A 19821-nucleotide genomic window follows, 5' to 3' on the forward strand; every position below is an offset into this window, starting at 1 on the left:
CTTGCCTAGTAGGGAGGACCCATCTTGGGTGCTCAAACTCTGGCGATGTTTCTTTCCTTCCGACTCTGGGCACGAAGGGCTGCGTCTCCTGGGGGCCGGCGCGTCAGCGTGGAGATCTTTGCGCGGCTGCCGCGGAATCCGGGATGTCCGTGCACGGTGCGCTCGCCGGCGCGCGGCCCGCCCCGAGAGGCGGGGTGTGACCGGAGGGTTTAGATAGGAGGCGCCGACGGTGAGGAACACCCCCGCTTCCGTGGAGCTGCCTCTGCGGCGCAGCCTCCCGTCCCGAGCCGCTCGCGGAGCCGCCAGGGGTTCCCACACGCAGACGCCCGGGCCCTGGCCCTTCCGCAGCCTCGCTCCTGCCCGCCGCGCTGCCCGCCATGCGGCCGCCGCTCTACCGCTGTCACAACACCACCTCGGTGGAGAAGGGCAACTCGGCGACAATGAGCGGAGTGCTCTTCAGCGCGGGCCTCCTGGGCAACCTGCTGGCCCTCGGGCTGCTGGCGCGCTCGGGGCTGGGGTCGTGCCCGCCGCGCCCGCCGCCCTCGGTCTTCTACGTGCTGGTGTGGGGCCTGACGATCACGGACTTGCTGGGCAAATCCCTCGTGAGCCCCTTCGTGCTGGCCGCCTACGCGCAGAACCGGAGCCTGTGGGGACTGGCGCCCGCGTCGGGCAGCTCCCTGTGCCAAGCCTACGCCTTCTTCATGTCCTTCTTTGGGCTTGCCTCGACGCTGCAGCTCTTGGCCATGGCCCTGGAGTGCTGGCTGTCCTTGGGGCACCCCTTTTTCTACCGACGGCACATCACGCTGCGCCGCGGCGCGCTCGTGGCGCCGGTCGTGGGCGCCTTCTGTCTGGCTTTCTGCGCGCTGCCCTTCGTGGGCTTCGGGAAGTTCGTGCAGTACTGTCCCGGCACCTGGTGCTTCATCCAGATGGTGCACGAGGAGCGTTCGTTGTCGGTGCTGGGCTACTCGGTGCTCTACGCCAGCCTCATGGCGCTGCTGGTCCTCGCCATCGTGCTGTGCAACTTGAGCGCCATGCGCAACCTCTACGCGATGCACCGGCGGCTGCGGCGGCGCCCGCGCTGCGGCACTCCGGACCGCGTCGAGCCGGGGTCCTACGACAGGGAGGCGGCCGCGCAGCCCCTGGAGGAGCTGGACCACCTGCTGCTGCTGGCCCTCATGACCGTGCTTTTCACTATGTGCTCCCTGCCTTTAATAGTGAGTCCCTTCGCGCTGACGCTTTGGGGGCCCTGGAGCGCGGCCGGGCGGGAGGGAAGGGTGGAGCGTGTCGGACGCCGCGCAGGAGCTGCGCCCTCGGCCGCGACGGTTTGTGGTGGCGCTCCCCAGATCCGGTTCCCTCCACAGCCCCGACGACGCAGAACAGAATTGTTGAGCCCGAACAGGGAAGGGGAAGACCGAGTCTGATGGTGTCTTCCTAGCCCCGCAAAACTTCTCCGGTTAGCAGCACCCCCTCCTCTCTTCTTCCCTCTGGGAAGATCTCGGGGTCTTTTTTGCGCTTCAGGACTTGGTTCCTCCTTGGCAGTAAGAGTCCTTTCCCGGTGGCTAGGTAATGCATTATTTCTTAGACCCGCCCATGATTTCAAAGGCATCAGATATGGGCTAAGGTACCTGGTAGTTTTCCCCCAGGTGTCGACGTGGAAAGAGAGTAAGGGAAGGTGTGATCATGCCAGGGCGATTCGCACAGGGGACGACGGACTAAAGATAGATTTAAACACTCTTAGGGAAACTTTGAGGAGTGGCGGCTGCTGTTCCTGGTGCTGCCGCCGCGGAGGATGGTGGCGGTACGGGCGGAGAGGCTGTTTGGACAAGCAGGTGTGTAGATACGGTTCAGCCAAGGGGTTCGTTTTGATAACCTGCCTTGACAGGTCTTGTGCTTGTCTAGTCTAGCGAGGTGACATGAAAGTCATTATCTCGGGTTTCAGTTTACAGACGGGGTTGGTGGTGGAGATTGAATTACCCAGGTGTTTTGAAGGCATCTCCCGCTGGCGTCCTGGCAAAGACTTCTGGCAGCCGCTGATGCTGAGAAGTCTTTTGAGGGTTGCTCCTCTCCCCCAGCCCCAGTGTACTTGTTCAACATGAACAACATTTAAATAAATTCATTGCCTGTTCAGCGCCTTTGAACGCTGAGACTTCTATGAATAGAAATGTTAAGTTTCTTATGGCAATGTAGCAATCTTGGATGTCACTTTCAAGGTTGGATAAAGGTGAAATATAATGATTTTCCTTAAACGAAGGCCTTGATATGTGGGAGAAAAGTTGTTTGTAGCATCATCATGCAGGGTTGAGATCAGAATTACCAAAAATGTACAAATCTATATTTCTATGTATAGAAAAGATACTGACGTAGATATTTAGCAGTAGTTCTCGAACTTTAGCCTGCTGGGAATCACCAGTCGGGCTGGTTGGGCCCTACCCTCCAGAGTTTCTGATTTAGGTATTTTTGAAGGATTCTTATTTTATTTATTTATTTGACGCACAGAGAGGGATCACAGGTAGGCAGAGCAGCAGGCAGAGAGAGAGAGGGGGAAGCAGGCTCCCTGCCGAGCAGAGAGCCCTGGATGCGGATGCAGGGCTTGATCCCAGGATCCTGAGACCGTGACCTGACCTGAAGGCGGAGGTTTAACCCACTGAGCCACCCAGGCGCCCCAGGATTCTTATTTTTAACAAGTTCCCAGGTGAGGTAAAAAGCTGCTGGTCCAGGGATCTAATCTTGGCAAACCACAGTCCACAGTCCAAATTTATCCTACTGCTGTTTTTGTATAGTGAATGAAATTAAGAATAATTTTGGCAAATGAATCGATTTTGCAATCAATTTGATGATAGTGTACAGGAACAGGAACTCTAAGCCCCAATTAACTCAAATACTATTTCAAGAAAAAGAAAAGATTTTGGTTTTTCTCCATAGTAGATATGAATTACCCCCCAAAGTACTTAATTAATTTTTTAAAGATTTTACATACTTATTTATCAGGGAGAGAGAGTGTAAGCACAGGCAGCAGAATGGCAGGCAGAGGCTGAGGGAGATGTGAGATGTGGGACTCGATCCCAGGACGCTGGGATCATGACCCAAGCCAAAAGCAGCTGCTTAACCAACTGAGCCACCCAGGCAACCCAAAAGTGCTTAATTATTATTACATTTTAAATTTCATCAATGAAAGTTGTGGAAATGTGTTTTCGCTCTTGTTATAAAAGTACCTACCAAATATTCACCATTTGCCCCTTGATCTATAAAACTTAAAATATTTACTCTTAGGCTCTTTACAGAGAATGTTTGCAGACCTGTGCTCTAAACTCATAGCCTTACTTACCTATGCTGTGAAAAAGCAGACAGTAGCCAAATGCATGGATATTATGTCCTCAGTTTGAATGTCTTAGTAATAATAATGCAGAAAAGAACATAATAGAGCCTAATACAAGAACATTGCATTTGGACATGTCTCTCAGGGGACTTGAATAACTGACTTATAGGGAATAGTGAAGATGGAAGGAAATAGTGGATTTGAAAATGATTTTATAATATAACATTCCAAAGATATGCAATGTAGATAGCATTCTTCACAGGAACTATACCTTTCTAGAAAGGATAATGGCTTTAACATAATACATGGGTTTGAATTAGTCTTTCTCCCTTATTAACTGTGACAGTGACTTATTTATCTTTTCTAACCTCAGTTTTATTTATTTTTTTTAAAGATTTATTTATTTGACAGAGAGTGAGACAGCAAGAGAGGGAACATAAGCAGGGGGAGTGGGAGAGGGAGAAGCAGGCTCCTCGCTGAGGCTACATATGTAGGGAGAAAAGAACCTTAAAAAGAAACCTTGCTCATAGCATGAATATTGTATTTCATTAAGCTAATGAAAAGTGTGCTGGGGTTTGATATTTTAAATTAATTTTGCTATAATGCTGCATTAGAGCAAGATACTTCCCCAAATTGAATTTTCAAATTTCCACCTTGAAAACTTTCTCAGGAAGAAAATACAGAGAATATGGGATCAGCTTTAGAAGTTGTTTGCAGTACATTCTCTAATGCATAAAACGTATTTTCATCAAAATTAATTTTACCTTAGAGATCTACGGACATATTGGAGGTTGGTAGGGGAGCGGGGACAGATGAGAGAGGGATCTAATGATAAATTGGACATAATAGCTTGAGAGATTGACAAGCCAGGAGAAGATAAGTATGAGCTTGTGTAATTGCATACATCCAAATCCATGGAGTCAGAGACGTGATGGAGGACATCCTGCATGTGTTGAGATGACTCATGTATGTATTTCATTCAGGTGGGCAAAAAGAATGGGTGGGATGCTCCTTTCAAAGGAAACTGATAGAGGTACGTAAGGGATGGTGGGCAAGCCATGGGCCCAGGGAAAAGGGTTGAAACTGGATTTCAACCAGAGCAACTAGAGCAGAAGATGAGATCTAGGGTGTTGTGATGGATAAACTGGGTGGAAGGGGCATTAGAATCCAGAGAGCTCTCCTCAGCAGGGATGTCCAGCTGCATGAGTCTCAAGCAAATTGACAACAGCAACATTTTTTCATGGACTCTCAGATCCAATAGAGGGAGCTCTTCTCACACCAATTCCCTGTGTAAATTGAACTACTTTAAACATGTGGGGTGTATATTCTGAGGTTATTCACTAATCTAGCCATCTTTTATAGGAGCAGTTTATAAAGTGTGTTCTAGAGGATAGTATTGAGCAACAGAGGTTTTTTGAAAGTCTAAATTATGTTCACATTGATACCTTTTTCAGAATTAATAGAATATGTACTTAGATCACTGTCATAAATAAATAAATTATTGTCATGTTTTTAGTAAACTCTAAAAATAAAAATAAAATTAAAAAGCCAGGTGTAGAACAATACATTTCTAATATAAATCAGGTGACTTGAAAATACAGATAACCTAATTATATGCATAGAATTGACATGGATATATAGTGCATAGAAATAAAATGATTCTAGTTATGTAGATGTCACTTCATTACTCAGATCCCAACTAATTAAGTATTCTGAAATAGTTGGAATTGTTTTAGGCTGCCCTCCACTTTCAAGAGGAAGGAGCAAATGTAAAAACAAACTTATATGAAGTATTTGCTTTTTTTTTTTTTTTAAGATTTTATTTATTTATTTAACACAGAGAGAGAGAGAGAAATCACAAGTAGGCAGAGAGGCAGGCAGAGAGAGAGGGGGAAGCAGGCTCTCCGCTGAGCAGAGAGCCGGATGCAGGACTCAATCCCAGGACCCTGAGATTATGACCCAAGCCAAAGGCAGAGGCTTAACCCACTGAGCCATCCAGGCGCCCTGAAGTATTTGCTTTTTAAATCAGCTTTAGTGTAGAGCCTATTGTCAATTAATCAAATTCAGCATGTAGCTGGTACCTACAATGTTCAAGACACTATAGTTCATTGTGGGGATGTAAAATAAATAAAATATCACATCTGCCCACCAAAGCTGAATACTGGGTGAGGGATGGAGTGATTGGAGCCATAAGAGAGTTTAGAGGAGAAAAGGAGTCACTACTAATTGATAAAATAGCAAATTTTGAGTTCTTATTATGTGCTAGGACCTGTTGTCAAGGTCTTACTCATACCATCTTATTCAGACTTCTAACAGTTACAAAAGTAAGATAGGTACAGTTTTCCCTGTTGTGTAGATGAGGAAATGGAATAACTTGCCCAATTTCACACAGCAGGTGAGAGTATTTCATCCAACCCCATAGTCAGACTCTAAAGCTAATGGGCCTAGCCACTACCTCAAAGAGGCTTTGAAGGGCATAGTATTTGAGACAGACCTTGAAAGGAGCTAGGATTTGGGCATGTAAAATCCAAAAGATTTTAAAGTAAAATGTTCATTTTCTACATCTGTGAGATGGAGATAATAATCATCCTTACTTCAGAGGATTTTTGTGAGGGTGAAAAGAAGTTTTTAAAATAAAATGCTCAGATCAGTGCCTGGATATAGTAAGCTCTACATGGGCACTAGCCATTATTATTAGTAATATAATCAATGATGATGGGAGAGGGCATTCAGATATGAATGCATCTTTTTTTTAAAGATTTTATTTATTTGAGAGAGAGTGTGTGAACACAAATGGGGGGAGGTGCAAAGGGAAAGGGAAAGAGACAAGCATACTCCCTGCTGATGGGGAACACAACATGAGGCTCGATCCTAGGACCCTGAGATCATGACCTGCACCCAAATCAGAGGCTTAACCGACTGGGCCACCCAGGTACCCCATATCTTCTTAATGGGAATTATATCTTCTTAATGGAAATGAGATGGGAATATCTGAGCCTACTGAAATGCTCTATAAAAATGAGAGCACAAGGTAAGGAACAATTATGGGAAAACACATCCCATATTCCTTAACTGCCCCAAATGGGTCTGGTCTGGGCAGTTATTCATATCCCCTTCCACAGATGTTGAGTTTACATATTTTCTGTCCCATTAGAGCCCATTTTGTCCCATTATGGATTTAGAATCTCAGTAAGCTTGGGGAACGGAATAGTTGGCCTCCAACAGAGTGGGAGGCAACTGTAGTATTAATTGAAGTGTTTGCCATTTTTGGCTCAATGGCAGGTAAAGCCATGGTCTGAGAGGGCAGTTTGCATGGCTCCAAGGAGGCCAGACACCTTAGGCAGGATCAAGACAATAGGGGCAGTCAGGCACAAATAAGTGGGCTTATATATTTCTGTGTGTGTGTGCATGTGTGTGTGTGTGTGTGTTCTAGTCTGAAAAGAGGGTGTCAACCACAGAAAGGTAACCATTATTCTAAGAATAAGTAATTCACAGGAGTCAAACAGGTCCTTTTATAAGTCTCCTCCAATCTTACTGGAGTATTTCCTGTCTTTTTATGTTGAATAAAAGTTTCTGTATCATTGTTGTCTCCGTAACACGTGACGTTCACAAGTAAGGCTTATTTCTGGGCTAATAAGAAGATAGGAAGCAGACAGAAGAAAGAAAGGAGAACGGAAGAAAAGAGAACCTCTGTGTTTTGGGGAGTGTGCTGACCCTGTTTGTAAAAGGTTCGGTAGACTGGGGCACCTGAGTCAGTAAAGCCTCTGCCTTTGGCTCAGGTCATGGTCCGGAGATCCTGGGATGGAGCCCGACTTTGACTTCGGGGCGGGGGGGGGGGGGGGGTTGGTCCTTGCTCAGCGGGAGGCCTGCTTCTCCCTCTGCCTGCTGCTCTCCTTGCTTGTGTGTGCACGCGTGAACGCTCTCTCTCTCTCTCTCTCTCTCTGACAAATAAATAAATAAATAAATAAAATCTTTAAAAAAAATTCAGTGGACTGGATATGCCCCACCTCAGCTCTTCCTCTGCGTGGCGGGGACCTGGACACTCCAGGCCTGCAGCATCACAGCAGGCAGAACAGCCTCCAGGGCCTGAGACCAGGGCTCCCAGGAGTACCTCCCTTCTACTCCCCTTCAGCTCAGCCCTGCATCTGCTGGCCGCCTCACTCACCCCCATCACCGCAGTAGATTTTGCGGCTAATACATCTATCCAAGATGAATCTTCCAAACCAAGTTGCCATGTTCATACAAAATTAATGTTTTTAAAGTAAGGTTAAGTGCATTTGTTTCTTCCATCAACCTTTCAATATCATAATGGAATGTTTTTCTTTAAAACAGTATCGTGCTTACTATGGAGCATTTAAAACTGTCCATGAGAAAGATGGAAACTCTGAAGAAATGGAAGACCTCCGAGCCTTGCGTTTTCTCTCTGTAATCTCCATTGTGGACCCTTGGATTTTCATAATTTTCAGAACACCAGTATTTCGGATGTTTTTTCACAAGATTTTCATAAGGCCTCTTATGTACAGAAATTGGCCCAGCAATTCCTGCCGAACTAACATGGAGTCCAGTCTGTGACACTGTTTTACTACCCAGTCTCTGGTAAGCTGAGGAATATGTTACATTTTCTGTCAAAGAACCATGTTTAAAGGAAAGAACTTAAAATTTAAGTTATGTCCTATAACAAAACATCAAAATGTATTTTCAAAACTATATGATAACATCTTTAACAATGTGTGTTCACTTTCTGTTCATGAGCCAGTCCAGTAGATGTTTTCGAATTCTTAACAGCAACTACAATTTCACATATTGTAACCTGTTAAAAGTCTTAAAGTGATGACATTAATTGTCCCAATGTTTGTGCTTGGAGTCCCTAATTTTTTAAAGAGGTCTAGAGACCTCAGGGTCTTTATTCAAATCCAAAAGAAACACCACGGTTTACAATTATGTGATATGTGTTCTTAAAATTTCTTACCCTCTTCATTTCTAGTGAAACCTGATTTGTTTACTCTGATGACAATAGCCTCAATTACAGATGCTCCACAGAGAAGTGAGGTGGGGAATACAGCCAGGTCAGGGTTTGGAGAGACTTTCCCAGCCACCCTATGGAGACTCATGTAGGGAGGAGATCCATAAACAAGTAGACACAAGGCAGGGTGTGACTACAGCCCAGAGAAGAAAAATTAGTTTTTCCTCTTTTGGAGTCTAGGTTCTTGGGTGTTAAGGTATCAAAATTTGGGAGTGGGTTATAAAATGTTCCAATTTCTGGAAACTTCATTTTATAAGTTTATCATATTGACGGATTCTTTGCAGGAGGGATCTATGCTTTTTTGAAAAACCGGGATGTATGACTTACCAGAGAATCATGTTTACTGCGTTTGGCTGCATGAGGCAACAGGGTATTCAACACAGAGTAAAGCCTACCCAGGACTCAGTCAACCTCATTCGAGGGTAGGTGGTAACAACAACCTTAACGTCTACCTATTAACAGCCACTATTCTGCTCTTTGTGGAAACCGTGAGATTATGTTGAGGTTCCTGAGAGCTGTGCTTTCAAACCTAGAGCAGGATGTGGCTCAAATGGAGCACAATCAAGCACTTTAATCGTACATTTACATGTTTACAAAGGTTTACAACACTACAGCCAAAAGGAAGAAAAGGGGAAAATACAGCTGCGGCTAATAAACCAAACAAGAAACTCTAAGCCCAGTTTGTAGGTAAGAACTTCCACCTTTGGTAAAAGAACATATGCGGAATACTAATTTTCAGCTGCTCTGGGGTCCCTTTGTACTCCAACACACTCAGACTCTGAGCTGGAGAGCTGGTACGTTTGAATAGTCCCAGGACCCCCACTCAGCCATCCCTTCCGAAGATAAGAATATTTGCCTTATTTCCAGCTTAGAAGCAACCCCACTGAGAACCCCAGAGAGCAAACCTCTGGTTTGTCTCAGAAATATATTAACTTGGATATATGTGTGTGTGTGTTTGTGTGTGGTATAGCAAAACTGTGAAATGGCCAAATCAGGAATATACAAGCTGTAATTTACAGTATCACATGACAAAAAGTGCATTTGTTTTCAAGTTTAACTTTCACTTGTATATTTAATGTGTAAATATAATATGTGTTGTATTGTCAGAGGAAGTACCTCTTTTTTTGTGTGTTTTCCTTTTGGAAGGTTAACTATGGTAACTATCAAGCTATCAGATGAATCAATAAAAACAATTTTATAGTATCTTGCAGAGGAAGTTTCTTTAAATGAAAGAAACGTGTTTAGCTTTCTTTTCTGAATAAACAGTTGCCAGTAGTATTTCATTCTCTAGCAGTTTAACAGTGTGAATTTTTAATGTGTGAACTTTTATATGCTCTTCTATTCACATTTCTATTACTCTAAACAAAGCTACTCTAAAGAGTAGCTTTATCCAGGGAACTTAGTGATCCTTTTTTTTTTTTTTAAAGATTTTATTCATTTTATTTGTCAGAGAGAGAGAGCACAGACAAGGGAGCAGCAGGCAGAAGGAGAAGGAGGTTCCCCACTGAGCAGTGAGCCCGATGTGGGACTCAATCCCAGGACCCTGGGATCATGACCTGAGCCAAAGGCGGACGCTCAACGGACGAGCCACCCAGGCATCCCTTGGTGATCCTTTCTGATAAATACAAAATGTAGATTATACCATCCTGATGAAATCCATGTGAAGTTAGAAGTCAGCTCTTCAATGGTCTTTTAAGTCTTTTCATTTATTCATTAGATCATTAAATATGTCTTCATTGACTCATACCTTGTGCCAGGCAATTGGTTAGGGGCCGAGGAAAAGAATATATAAGACGCAGCCCTGGCCCGGGAGTTTCTTGTTGTTGAGTGGGGGGGGGGACACACAGCATAAGCGGTTATAGCAAAGTCCAGGAGTCCAGGAGTAGATGTGCACACACAGTCCACAGAAGAGGAGGTGTGAACTAATGGTTGTGTGGAGGATGTCAAGAGAACTTTACAGTGACAGGATGCTTAAGTCAACTATTGAAAACAAGTAGCAAGTTTGACTCTAGCTGAAAGACCACAAGAAAGAGTTTATAAAAGGAGAACTACATATGTTTAATAATGTAGAAAAATTTCCAGTCTAATCAAAGAAATGCACAACTAAAATCAAATTATCAAGGACAAAATCCCCCGAGTTTATGAGCCTCAATAAGAGAGAGGCTGTTTTTAAGTAAGAGGAACATGACTGGTGAGTTTATAAATTTGACCACCTTTTCTGGATAGCAACCCAACAGCATGTAACAAGAATCTAAGTGTTCTTTTCTACCATTCCAGTAATCCCACTCTAGAATTCTCTAGAATAATCAGAGGAGCTGTCTTAGTTATGTGCTAAACTCTTCTTTGTAGCATTATGTATTATAGGAAAAATATGAAAAGGAAACCATCTAAAGACGAACAAGGATTAAAACAAACCAGAAATACTATACAGTTAGTTGGTCTTTAAACAAGACAAGTTTAAACTGTGCAAGTCCACTGATTTGTGGATTTCTTTTCAACAAATATATTGGAAAAATGTTTGGATATTTGCAACAATTTGGAAAAAGTCACTGACGAACTGTGTAGACTAGACATACAAAAAAATTTAAGAAAAAGTTATTATTGTAAGAATACAGTTTATAACATATAACATACAATATAAGTGTTAATTGACTCTTCAGGTTATCTGTAAGGCTTCCAGTCAGCAGTAGGGTATTCATAGCTTAGTTTTTGGGGAGTCAAAAGTTACACATGAGTTTTTGGCTATAGGGGCGGAGTTTGCATCCCTAACTCACTGTGTTCAAGGATCAATTGTAAACACACACACAAACACGAGAATTATGTAGCCATTAAAAAAAAGATGTTTCAAATAATCTATAAAAGTTGAGAAAGAATCTTACAATGTAATATTAGATGAAAAAAGCACAATACAAACTTTTAAGGTATGATCCATAAATATATATGCATAGAAAATACCTGGAAAAAATCAATCAAATCATCAGAAGTGTAAAGCACTGTTAACCTTTTAATACAGACTTTCCCCATAATTCTTTGCATTTTCCAAGTTTTAAATTAAGTCCACGTTTCTTTTACATAAAATTATTTTTTAAAAGAATGACTAGAAATTGACCAAGCAACCATAGGGGAAAGGCATGAAGGAAGGAAAGGCTTTCTAGTTTAAAGGAATTGTATGTACAAAGCCATTAGGACATGTCCAGGCTTAGTTAGTAGCTGTAACTAGTTAGTAACTTAGTTAGTAGCACCATTTGGCAGAAGCTTGGGAATGGTGAGCAAAGGTGACAAAAAAGCTGAAAAGAGAGACAGGTTCCTCATAGCATATAGAATGTTGGGTGCAGTGGTGGAAGGTTGGAGACTTGGAAGCCAGTGTGCAAACAGATTGGAATTTGAGGAAGATTGTGCTGGTGGCATGAACTGTGACTGGGACAGGAGGGGCACCAGGTGGAGGGGAGAAGGTGTGCTGGAGCCCCATGCAGTTGTGCAGTCCATGCACTAGACCAGGGCGCTGGCTAAGTGAGCGGGACTGAAATACAGCCCAGCCTTGCTCACCTGGCTGAGGGCTGCTTCAATTCAGAGGAATGGGCCCCTTTTTATGATCTTTCTACTTAGAGGGGCACAGAGACCCACATACACAGGCCCGGGAGTGCCCAGCTGCAAGGGAGGGAAGCAGGTGAGGAGGAACTGAACTCAGGCAGTGGGAAGGGAGATGTGATTCATACAGCGTTTTAGTAGGTAGAGCTGACAGGAAGGATTCCAATTTATGAGTCAGTCAGGCCTTTTGTTTCTTTTTCAGTTGCATATATTTGGCCATTTTCTGCTTCTTTGTTTCAGTATTCTCAAGAACAGTTAGGAAAGGGGGAAATTCTGAGAAAAGACCTCCTTCCCCCTACTTTTTTTTTATTACATTGCCAGTTCTCTGGAACAGAGGGTGGCAGCCACTGATTCCAGTGAAGTTGCTGGATTACCTGTGGCTTTTAATTACATACTACCCAGCCAAGATAACACATGGCCGCCTATTAGGATAGTTAATTTAGTTCCAGTAATCTGTCAAAGGCTGACTGGGCCAGGTATTCTTGAAACTTTAGGGGAGAGAAGGAATCCCACAAACAGTAAGCACTTAGATCACCCCAGACACTCACTAGCCACACAGCCTGCTTTCACCTTTGACTGAAGATCTCTGTGTTCCAGACCAGTGCTGCTCAGCATCAGTACCTCCTGGAATGTGTCCAGCCCCACCTCAGACTTACTGAATCAGAGTCTCTTGGGGTGGGCCCAGCAAACTGTGTCTTCACATGCCCTTTGCGTGATCAAGTTTGAGAACCTCTGCTCCATGCAAAAAGGAGAGAACAACAACAACAAAAATCTGCAATAGACTCCGTTCCTAATGTTTCTCCAACCTGATTCTCAGATCTTTTCAGCTGCGGCTAATCACTCACACCTGACTCCCAATAGCATTTTTTACTTGGAATGTTCTTAAGGCAGTTACAGCATTTCCATATAGGCAGCCATCACTGCCCCTTTCATATGCTCATTACCAATGGCATGATGAGACTTTGGCCCACATGTGTTGCTTCGTAGCCTCCTGCAGATGCACCTTGGGTCTAAAGCTGACAGTGGTTCTGTTGTGAAAGAAAACCAACTAAAAGACTTTCATTCACAGAAATATTATCAGAGATGATATATAAAGGCGAGCTTTCATTTAGAATTTAATAGTTTTTTAGCTCTGAGACTAGAAATCTCCAATAAAATATGTAAAGCTATTCTTAAACTTTTATAATTTAACTTTTTAAAATATTTTTAAAAACACATCATACATTTCATCTTCCCTTCCAGGCTTTAAAAGGTGGAGGGGGGGTGCTAGATAGTACCTATTTTTCTTTTTTTTCCCTTAATAACTAACAGGGACTATAGAAAGGTTAAAAATATGTATCGAATAAAAGGTGCTCTCTCCCATGACTTCTGAAAAACATTAATCATATTCAATAAGAGGCTGCTGTAACTTGGTCAGAGAGCCCGCTATCTGACAGGCATGTGCTTGTTCCAGCATATAAGATTTTTCTCATAGGCCATCCAAAGGTGAAAATAATAAATGCAGGAGCAAATATTTTTGTTCCATATTTTCCTACTGCTGCACATTGTGGAAATTAACATGTGTTTTAGTTTTATCCAGGAAATGCAAGCTGTAGTTAACAATGTAAAAAATTTAGTAGGCAATTTTAAGATTGTAAAAGCAATTTTGCCTTACAGGAGTAGACTGTTTTCTGCCCTTTTTTTTTTTTTTTTCCTTTTAGGATTTTATGTATTTGACAGAAAAAGAGATCACAAGTAGGCGAGAGGCAGGCAGAAAGAGAGGGGAAGCAGGCTCCCCGCCAAGCAGAGAGCCCAATGGAAAGCCCCTATCCCAGGACCCTGAGACCATGCATGACCTGAACCAAAGGCTGAGGCTTAACCCACTGACCCATCCAGGGGTCCCTGTGCATTTTATTTAATAGGTCTCATGAGTGAGGCTGAAAGTGTTGGTCTGGCTATTCCCAGACCCGCCTGCAGGTGGAGTAAAGCTGAGCTCATAGCTAACAGATGGCATATAATTAGGGCTTGTCCTCCCTGGCTTTCCACAACTCTCAAACTTGTTGAAACAAATCAGCAACTCTCACCTGATATCAGCTAGGTGAAGATTCAACCTTCCAGACAATTTTTAAAACTGCATGCACTTGGGAGTCAGTCCAATCTTAAGAATATTTGCAGTGAAGTTGTTCAGAATCCATCATGCTCTGGTTACAGAGTGTATAGAATCAAATATAGGGAGAATAGGAAATAAACTTGATTTTTCTTTCTTTTGCTACTTAATTGCTAAAGCCGAAATCAATTTTATATCAGTACAAAATAGGATATGAAAATAGTAAGTGCCAGGCAACATAATTCATAACGAATTGGGAAGGACTTCTTTAATTTTCCCCAATTTAAAGCCCATCCAGAGAATTCTCGATTAGGTTAAGACAAAGGGCAATCAATGATTTACTGATTATGATTGGCACATAAAAAATAAAATGACCCCCCAAAAATAAAATGGGACCAAAGATCTATCCTTCAAATGTGAATAAAAGTAGTATCAGGCCGGGAGGAGTCAAGATGGCGGAGAAGTACCAGGCTGAGACTGCTTCGGGTAGCGGGAGATCAGCTGGAGAGCTTATCTAAAGATTGCAAACACCTACAAATCCAACGGGAGATTGAAGAGAAGAAGAACAGCAATTCTAGAAACAGAAAATCAACCACTATCTGAAAGGTAGGACTGGCGGAAAAGTGAATCCAAAGCGACCGGAAGATAGACCACGGGGGGAGGGGCCGGCTCCCGGCGAGTGGTGGAGCAACGGAGCAAAAGCAGGACTTTTAAAAGTCTGTTCCGCTGAGGGACATCGCTCCAGAGGCTTAACTGGGGTGAAGCCCAGGCGGGGTCAGTGCGGCCTCAGGTCCCGCAGGGTCGCAGAAGGATCGGGGGTGTCTGAGTGTCGCAGAGCTTACCGGTATTAGGAACGGGGAGGCCGGCTACAGAGACAGAGCCGAGGAGTGACTCTCAGCTCAGGGTTGCCTTGAACCGGTCGCAGGCTCGGTCAGCTCGGAGCGCGGCTGGAGGCCAGGGTGACGGGAGTCATTGGGCGCTGTTCTCTGAGGGCGCACTGAGGAGTGGGGCCCCGGGCTCTCGGCTCCTCCAGGCCGGAGACCGGGAGGCCGCCATCTTCACTCCCGTCCTCCGGAACTCTACAGAAAGCGCTCAGGGAACAAAAGCTCCCGAAAGCAAACCCGAGCGGATTACTCAGCGCGGCCCCGGTAAGGGCGGTGCAACTCCGCCTGGGGCAAAGACGCTTGAGAATCACTACAACAGGCCCCTCCCCCAGAAGATCAACGGGAAACCCAGCCAGGACCAAGTTCACCTACCGAGGAGTGCAGTTTCAATACCAAGGAGAGCGGCGGAATTCCAAGGAGAAGAAAGCAAAGCATGGAACTCATGGCTTTCTCCCCATGATTTTTTAGCCTTGCAGTTAATTTAATTTTTTTTCTTTTTCAATTTTTTTTCTTTTTCTCTTCTTCTGCTAAATTTTTTTTAACTTTTACCGTTTTTAAAATAGTTTATCTAATATATATATATATTTTTCCTCTTTTTATATTTTTTCTTTATCGGCTTTCTTTTTTTTAATAGTTTCTTTTTTTTTTTTTTCTTTCTGAACCCCTTTTTATCCCCTTTCTCCCCCCTCACAATTCGGGATCTCTTCTGATTTGGCTAAAGCATATTTTCCTGGGGTTGTTGCCACCCTTTTAGTATTTTACTTGCTCCTTCATAAACTCTTATCTGGACAAAATGACAAGGCGGAAAAATTCACAACAAAAAAAAGAACAAGAAGCAGTACCAAAGGCTAGGGACCTAATCAATACAGACATTGGTAATATGTCAGATATAGAGTTCAGAATGACGATTCTCAAGGTTCTAGCCAGGCTTGAAAAAGGCATGGAAGATATTAAAGCAACCCTCTCGGGAGATATAAAAGCCCTTTCTGGAGAAATAAAAGAACTAAAATCTAACCAAGTTGAAATCAAAAAAGCTATTAATGAGGTACAATAAAAAAATGGAGATTCTCACTGCTAGGATAAATGAGGCAGAAGAAAGAATTAGCGATATAGAAGACCAAATGACAGAGAATAAAGAAGCTGAGCAAAAGAGGAACAAACAGCTACTGGACCACGAGGGGAGAATTCGAGAGATAAGTGACACCATAAGACGAAACAACATTAGAATAATTGGGATTCCAGAAGAAGAGGAAACAGAGAGGGGAGCAGAAGGTATATTGGAGAGAATTATTGGAGAGAATTTCCCCAATATGGCAAAGGGAACAAGCATCAACATCCAGGAGGTTCAGAGAACCCCCCTCAAAATCAATAAGAATAGGTCCACACCCCGTCACCTAATAGTAAAATTTACAAGTCTTAGTGACAAAGAAAAGATCCTGAAAGCAGCCCGGGAAAAGAAGTCTGTAACGTACAATGGTAAAAATATTAGATTGGCAGCAGACTTATCCACAGAGACCTGGCAGGCCAGAAAGAGCTGGCATGATATATTCAGAGTACTAAATGAGAAAAACATGCAGCCAAGAATACTATATCCAGCTAGGCTATCATTGAAAATAGAAGGAGAGATTAAAAGCTTCCAGGACAAACAAAAACTGAAAGAGTTTGCAAATACCAAACCAGCTCTACAGGAAATATTGAAAGGGGTCCTCTAAGCAAAGAGAGACCCTCAAAGTAGTAGATCAGAAAGAAACAGAGACAATATACAATAACAGTCACCTTACAGGCAATACAATGGCACTAAATTCATATCTCTCAATACTTACCCTGAATGTTAATGGGCTAAATGCCCCAATCAATAGACACAGGGTAGCAGAATGGATAAAAAAACAAAACCCATCTATATGTTGCCTACAAGAAACTCATCTTAAACCCGAAGACACCTCCAGGTTTAAAGTGAGGGGGTGGAAAAGAATTTACCATGCTAATGGACATCAGAAGAAAGCAGGAGTGGCAATCCTTATAGCAGATCAGTTAGATTTTAAGCCAAAGACTATAATAAGAGATGAGGAAGGACACTATATTATACTCAAAGGAACTGTCCAACAAGAAGATCTAACAATTTTAAATATCTATGCCCCTAACGTGGGAGCAGCCAACTATATAAACCAATTAATAACAAAATCAAAGAAACACATCAACAAGAATACAATAATAGTAGGGGATTTTAACACTCCCCTCACTGAAATGGACAGATCATCCAAGCAAAAGATCAACAAGGAAATCAAGGCCTTAAATGACACACTGGACCAGATGGACATCACAGATATATTCAGAACATTTCATCCCAAAGCAACAGAATACACATTCTTCTCTAGTGCACATGGAACATTCTCCAGAATAGATCACATTCTTGGTCCTAAATCAAGTCTCAATTGGTATCAAAAGATTGGGATCATTCCCTACATATTTTCAGACCACAATGCTCTAAAGCTAGAACTCAATAACAAGAGGAAATTTGGAAAGAACCCAAATACATGGAGACTAAACAGCATCCTTCTAAAGAATGAATGGGTCAACCAGGAAATTAAAGAAGAATTGAAAAAATTTATGGAAACAAATGGTAATGAAAACACAACGGTTCAGAATCTGTGGGACACTACAAAGGCAGTCCTGAGAGGAAAATATATAGCGGTACAAGCCTTTCTCAAGAAACAAGAAAGGTCTCAGGTACACAACCTAACCCTACACCTAAAGGAGCTGGAGAAAGAACAAGAAAGAAACCCTAAACCCAGCAGGAGAAGAGAAATCATAAAGATCAGAGCAGAAATCAATGAAATAGAAACCAAAAAAACAATAGAACAAATCAACGAAACTAGGAGCTGGTTCTTTGAAAGAATTAATAAGATTGATAAACCCCTGGCCAGACTTATCAAAAAGAAAAGAGAAGGGACCCAAATAAATAAAATCATGAATGAAAGAGGAGAGATCACAACGAACACCAAAGAAATACAGACAATTATAAGAACATACTATGAGCAACTCTACGCCAACAAATTTGACAATCTGGAAGAAATGCATGCATTCCTAGAGACATATAAACTACCACAACTGAACCAGGAAGAAATAGAAAGCCTGAACAGACCCATAACCAGTAAGGAGATTGAAACAGTCATCAAAAATCTCCAAACAAACAAAAGCCCAGGGCTAGACGGCTTCCCGGGGGAATTCTACCAAACATTTAAAGAAGAACTAATTCCTATTCTCCTGAAACTGTTCCAAAAAATAGAAACGGAAGGAAAACTTCCAAACTCATTTTATGAGGCCAGCATCACCTTGATCCCAAAACCAGACAAGGATCCCAACAAAAAAGAGAACTACAGACCAATATCCTTGATGAACACAGATGCAAAAATTCTCGCCAAAATACTAGCCAATAGGATTCAACAGTACATTAAAAGGATTATTCACCACGACCAAGTGGGATTTATTCCAGGGCTGCAAGGTTGGTTCAACATCCGCAAATCAATCAATGTGATACAACACATTAATAAAAGAAAGAACAAGAACAATATGATACTCTCCATAGATGCTGAAAAAGCATTTGACAAAGTACAGCATCCCTTCCTGATCAAAACTCTTCAAAGTGTAGGGATAGAGGGCACATACCTCAATATTATCAAAGCCATCTATGAAAAACCCACCGCAAATATCATTCTCAATGGAGAAAAACTGAAAGCTTTTCCGCTAAGGTCAGGAACACGGCAGGGATGTCCGTTATCACCACTGCTATTCAACATAGTACTAGAAGTCCTAGCCTCAGCAATCAGACAACAAAAGGAAATTAAAGGCATCCAAATCGGCAAAGAAGAAGTCAAACTATCACTCTTCACAGATGATATGATACTCTATGTGGAAAACCCAAAAGACTCCACTCCAAAACTGCTAGAACTTGTACAGGAATTCAGTAAAGTGTCAGGATATAAAATCCATGCACAGAAATCAGTTGCATTTCTCTACACCAACAACAAGACAGAAGAAAGAGAAATTAAGGAGTCCATCCCATTTACAATTGCACCCAAAACTATAAGATACCTAGGAATAAACCTAACCAAAGAGACTAAGAATCTATATACAGAAAACTATAAAGTCCTCATGAAAGAATTTGAGGAAGACACAAAGAAATGGAAAAATGTTCCATGCTCCTGGATTGGAAGAATAAATATTGTGAAAATGTCTATGCTACCTAAAGCAATCTACACATTTAATGCAATTCCTATCAAAGTACCATCCATTTTTTTCAAAGAAATGGAACAAATAATCCTAAAATTTATATGGAATCAGAAAAGACCTCGAATAGCCAAAGGAATATTGAAAAAGAAAGCCAAAGTTGGTGGCATCACAATTCCGGACTTCAAGCTCTATTACAAAGCTGTCATCATCAAGACAGCATGGTACTGGCCCAAAAACAGACACATAGATCAATGGAACAGAATAGAGAGCCCAGAAATGGACCCTCAACTCTATGGTCAACTCATCTTCGACAAAGCAGGAAAGAATGTCCACTGGAAAAAAGACAGCCTCTTCAATAAATGGTGTTGGGAAAATTGGACAGCCACATGCAGAAAAATGAAATTGGATCATTTCCTTACACCACACACGAAAATAGACTCAAAATGGATGAAGGATCTCAATGTGAGAAAGGAATCCATCAAAATCCTTGAGGAGAACACAGGCAGCAACCTCTTCGACGTCAGCCGCAGCAACATCTTCCTAGGAACATCACCAAAGGCAAGGGAAGCAAGGGCAAAAATGAACTATTGGGATTTTATCAAGATCAAAAGCTTTTGCACAGCAAAGGAAACAGTTAACAAAACCAAAAGACAACTGACAGAATGGGAGAAGTTATTTGCAAATGACATATCAG

The 19821-nt window shown here is 42.6% G+C and overlaps 1 protein-coding gene across 2 annotated transcripts; it reads left to right on the top strand.

Moving 5' to 3' along the window:
* Window positions 1-239: 239 nt before the first annotated feature.
* Window positions 240-9555, top strand: PTGDR (prostaglandin D2 receptor). Of its 2 annotated transcripts, XM_047738860.1 has the most exons (3): window positions 240-1214; window positions 7649-7912; window positions 8624-9555. In XM_047738860.1, exons 1-2 carry the CDS (start codon window positions 378-380, stop codon window positions 7886-7888), a joined length of 1077 nt encoding a protein of 358 aa, XP_047594816.1. In that variant the 5' UTR covers window positions 240-377; the 3' UTR covers window positions 7889-7912; window positions 8624-9555. The 2 variants fall into 2 exon arrangements, with proteins under 2 accessions (XP_047594816.1, XP_047594815.1); XM_047738859.1 differs by lacking the exon at window positions 8624-9555 and having other exon boundaries at window positions 7649-8043.
* The last annotated feature ends 10266 nt before the right edge of the window (window positions 9556-19821 follow it).

The sequence above is a fragment of the Lutra lutra genome, chromosome 7 (assembly GCF_902655055.1).
Source record: "Lutra lutra chromosome 7, mLutLut1.2, whole genome shotgun sequence".
Lineage (NCBI taxonomy): Eukaryota > Metazoa > Chordata > Mammalia > Carnivora > Mustelidae > Lutra > Lutra lutra.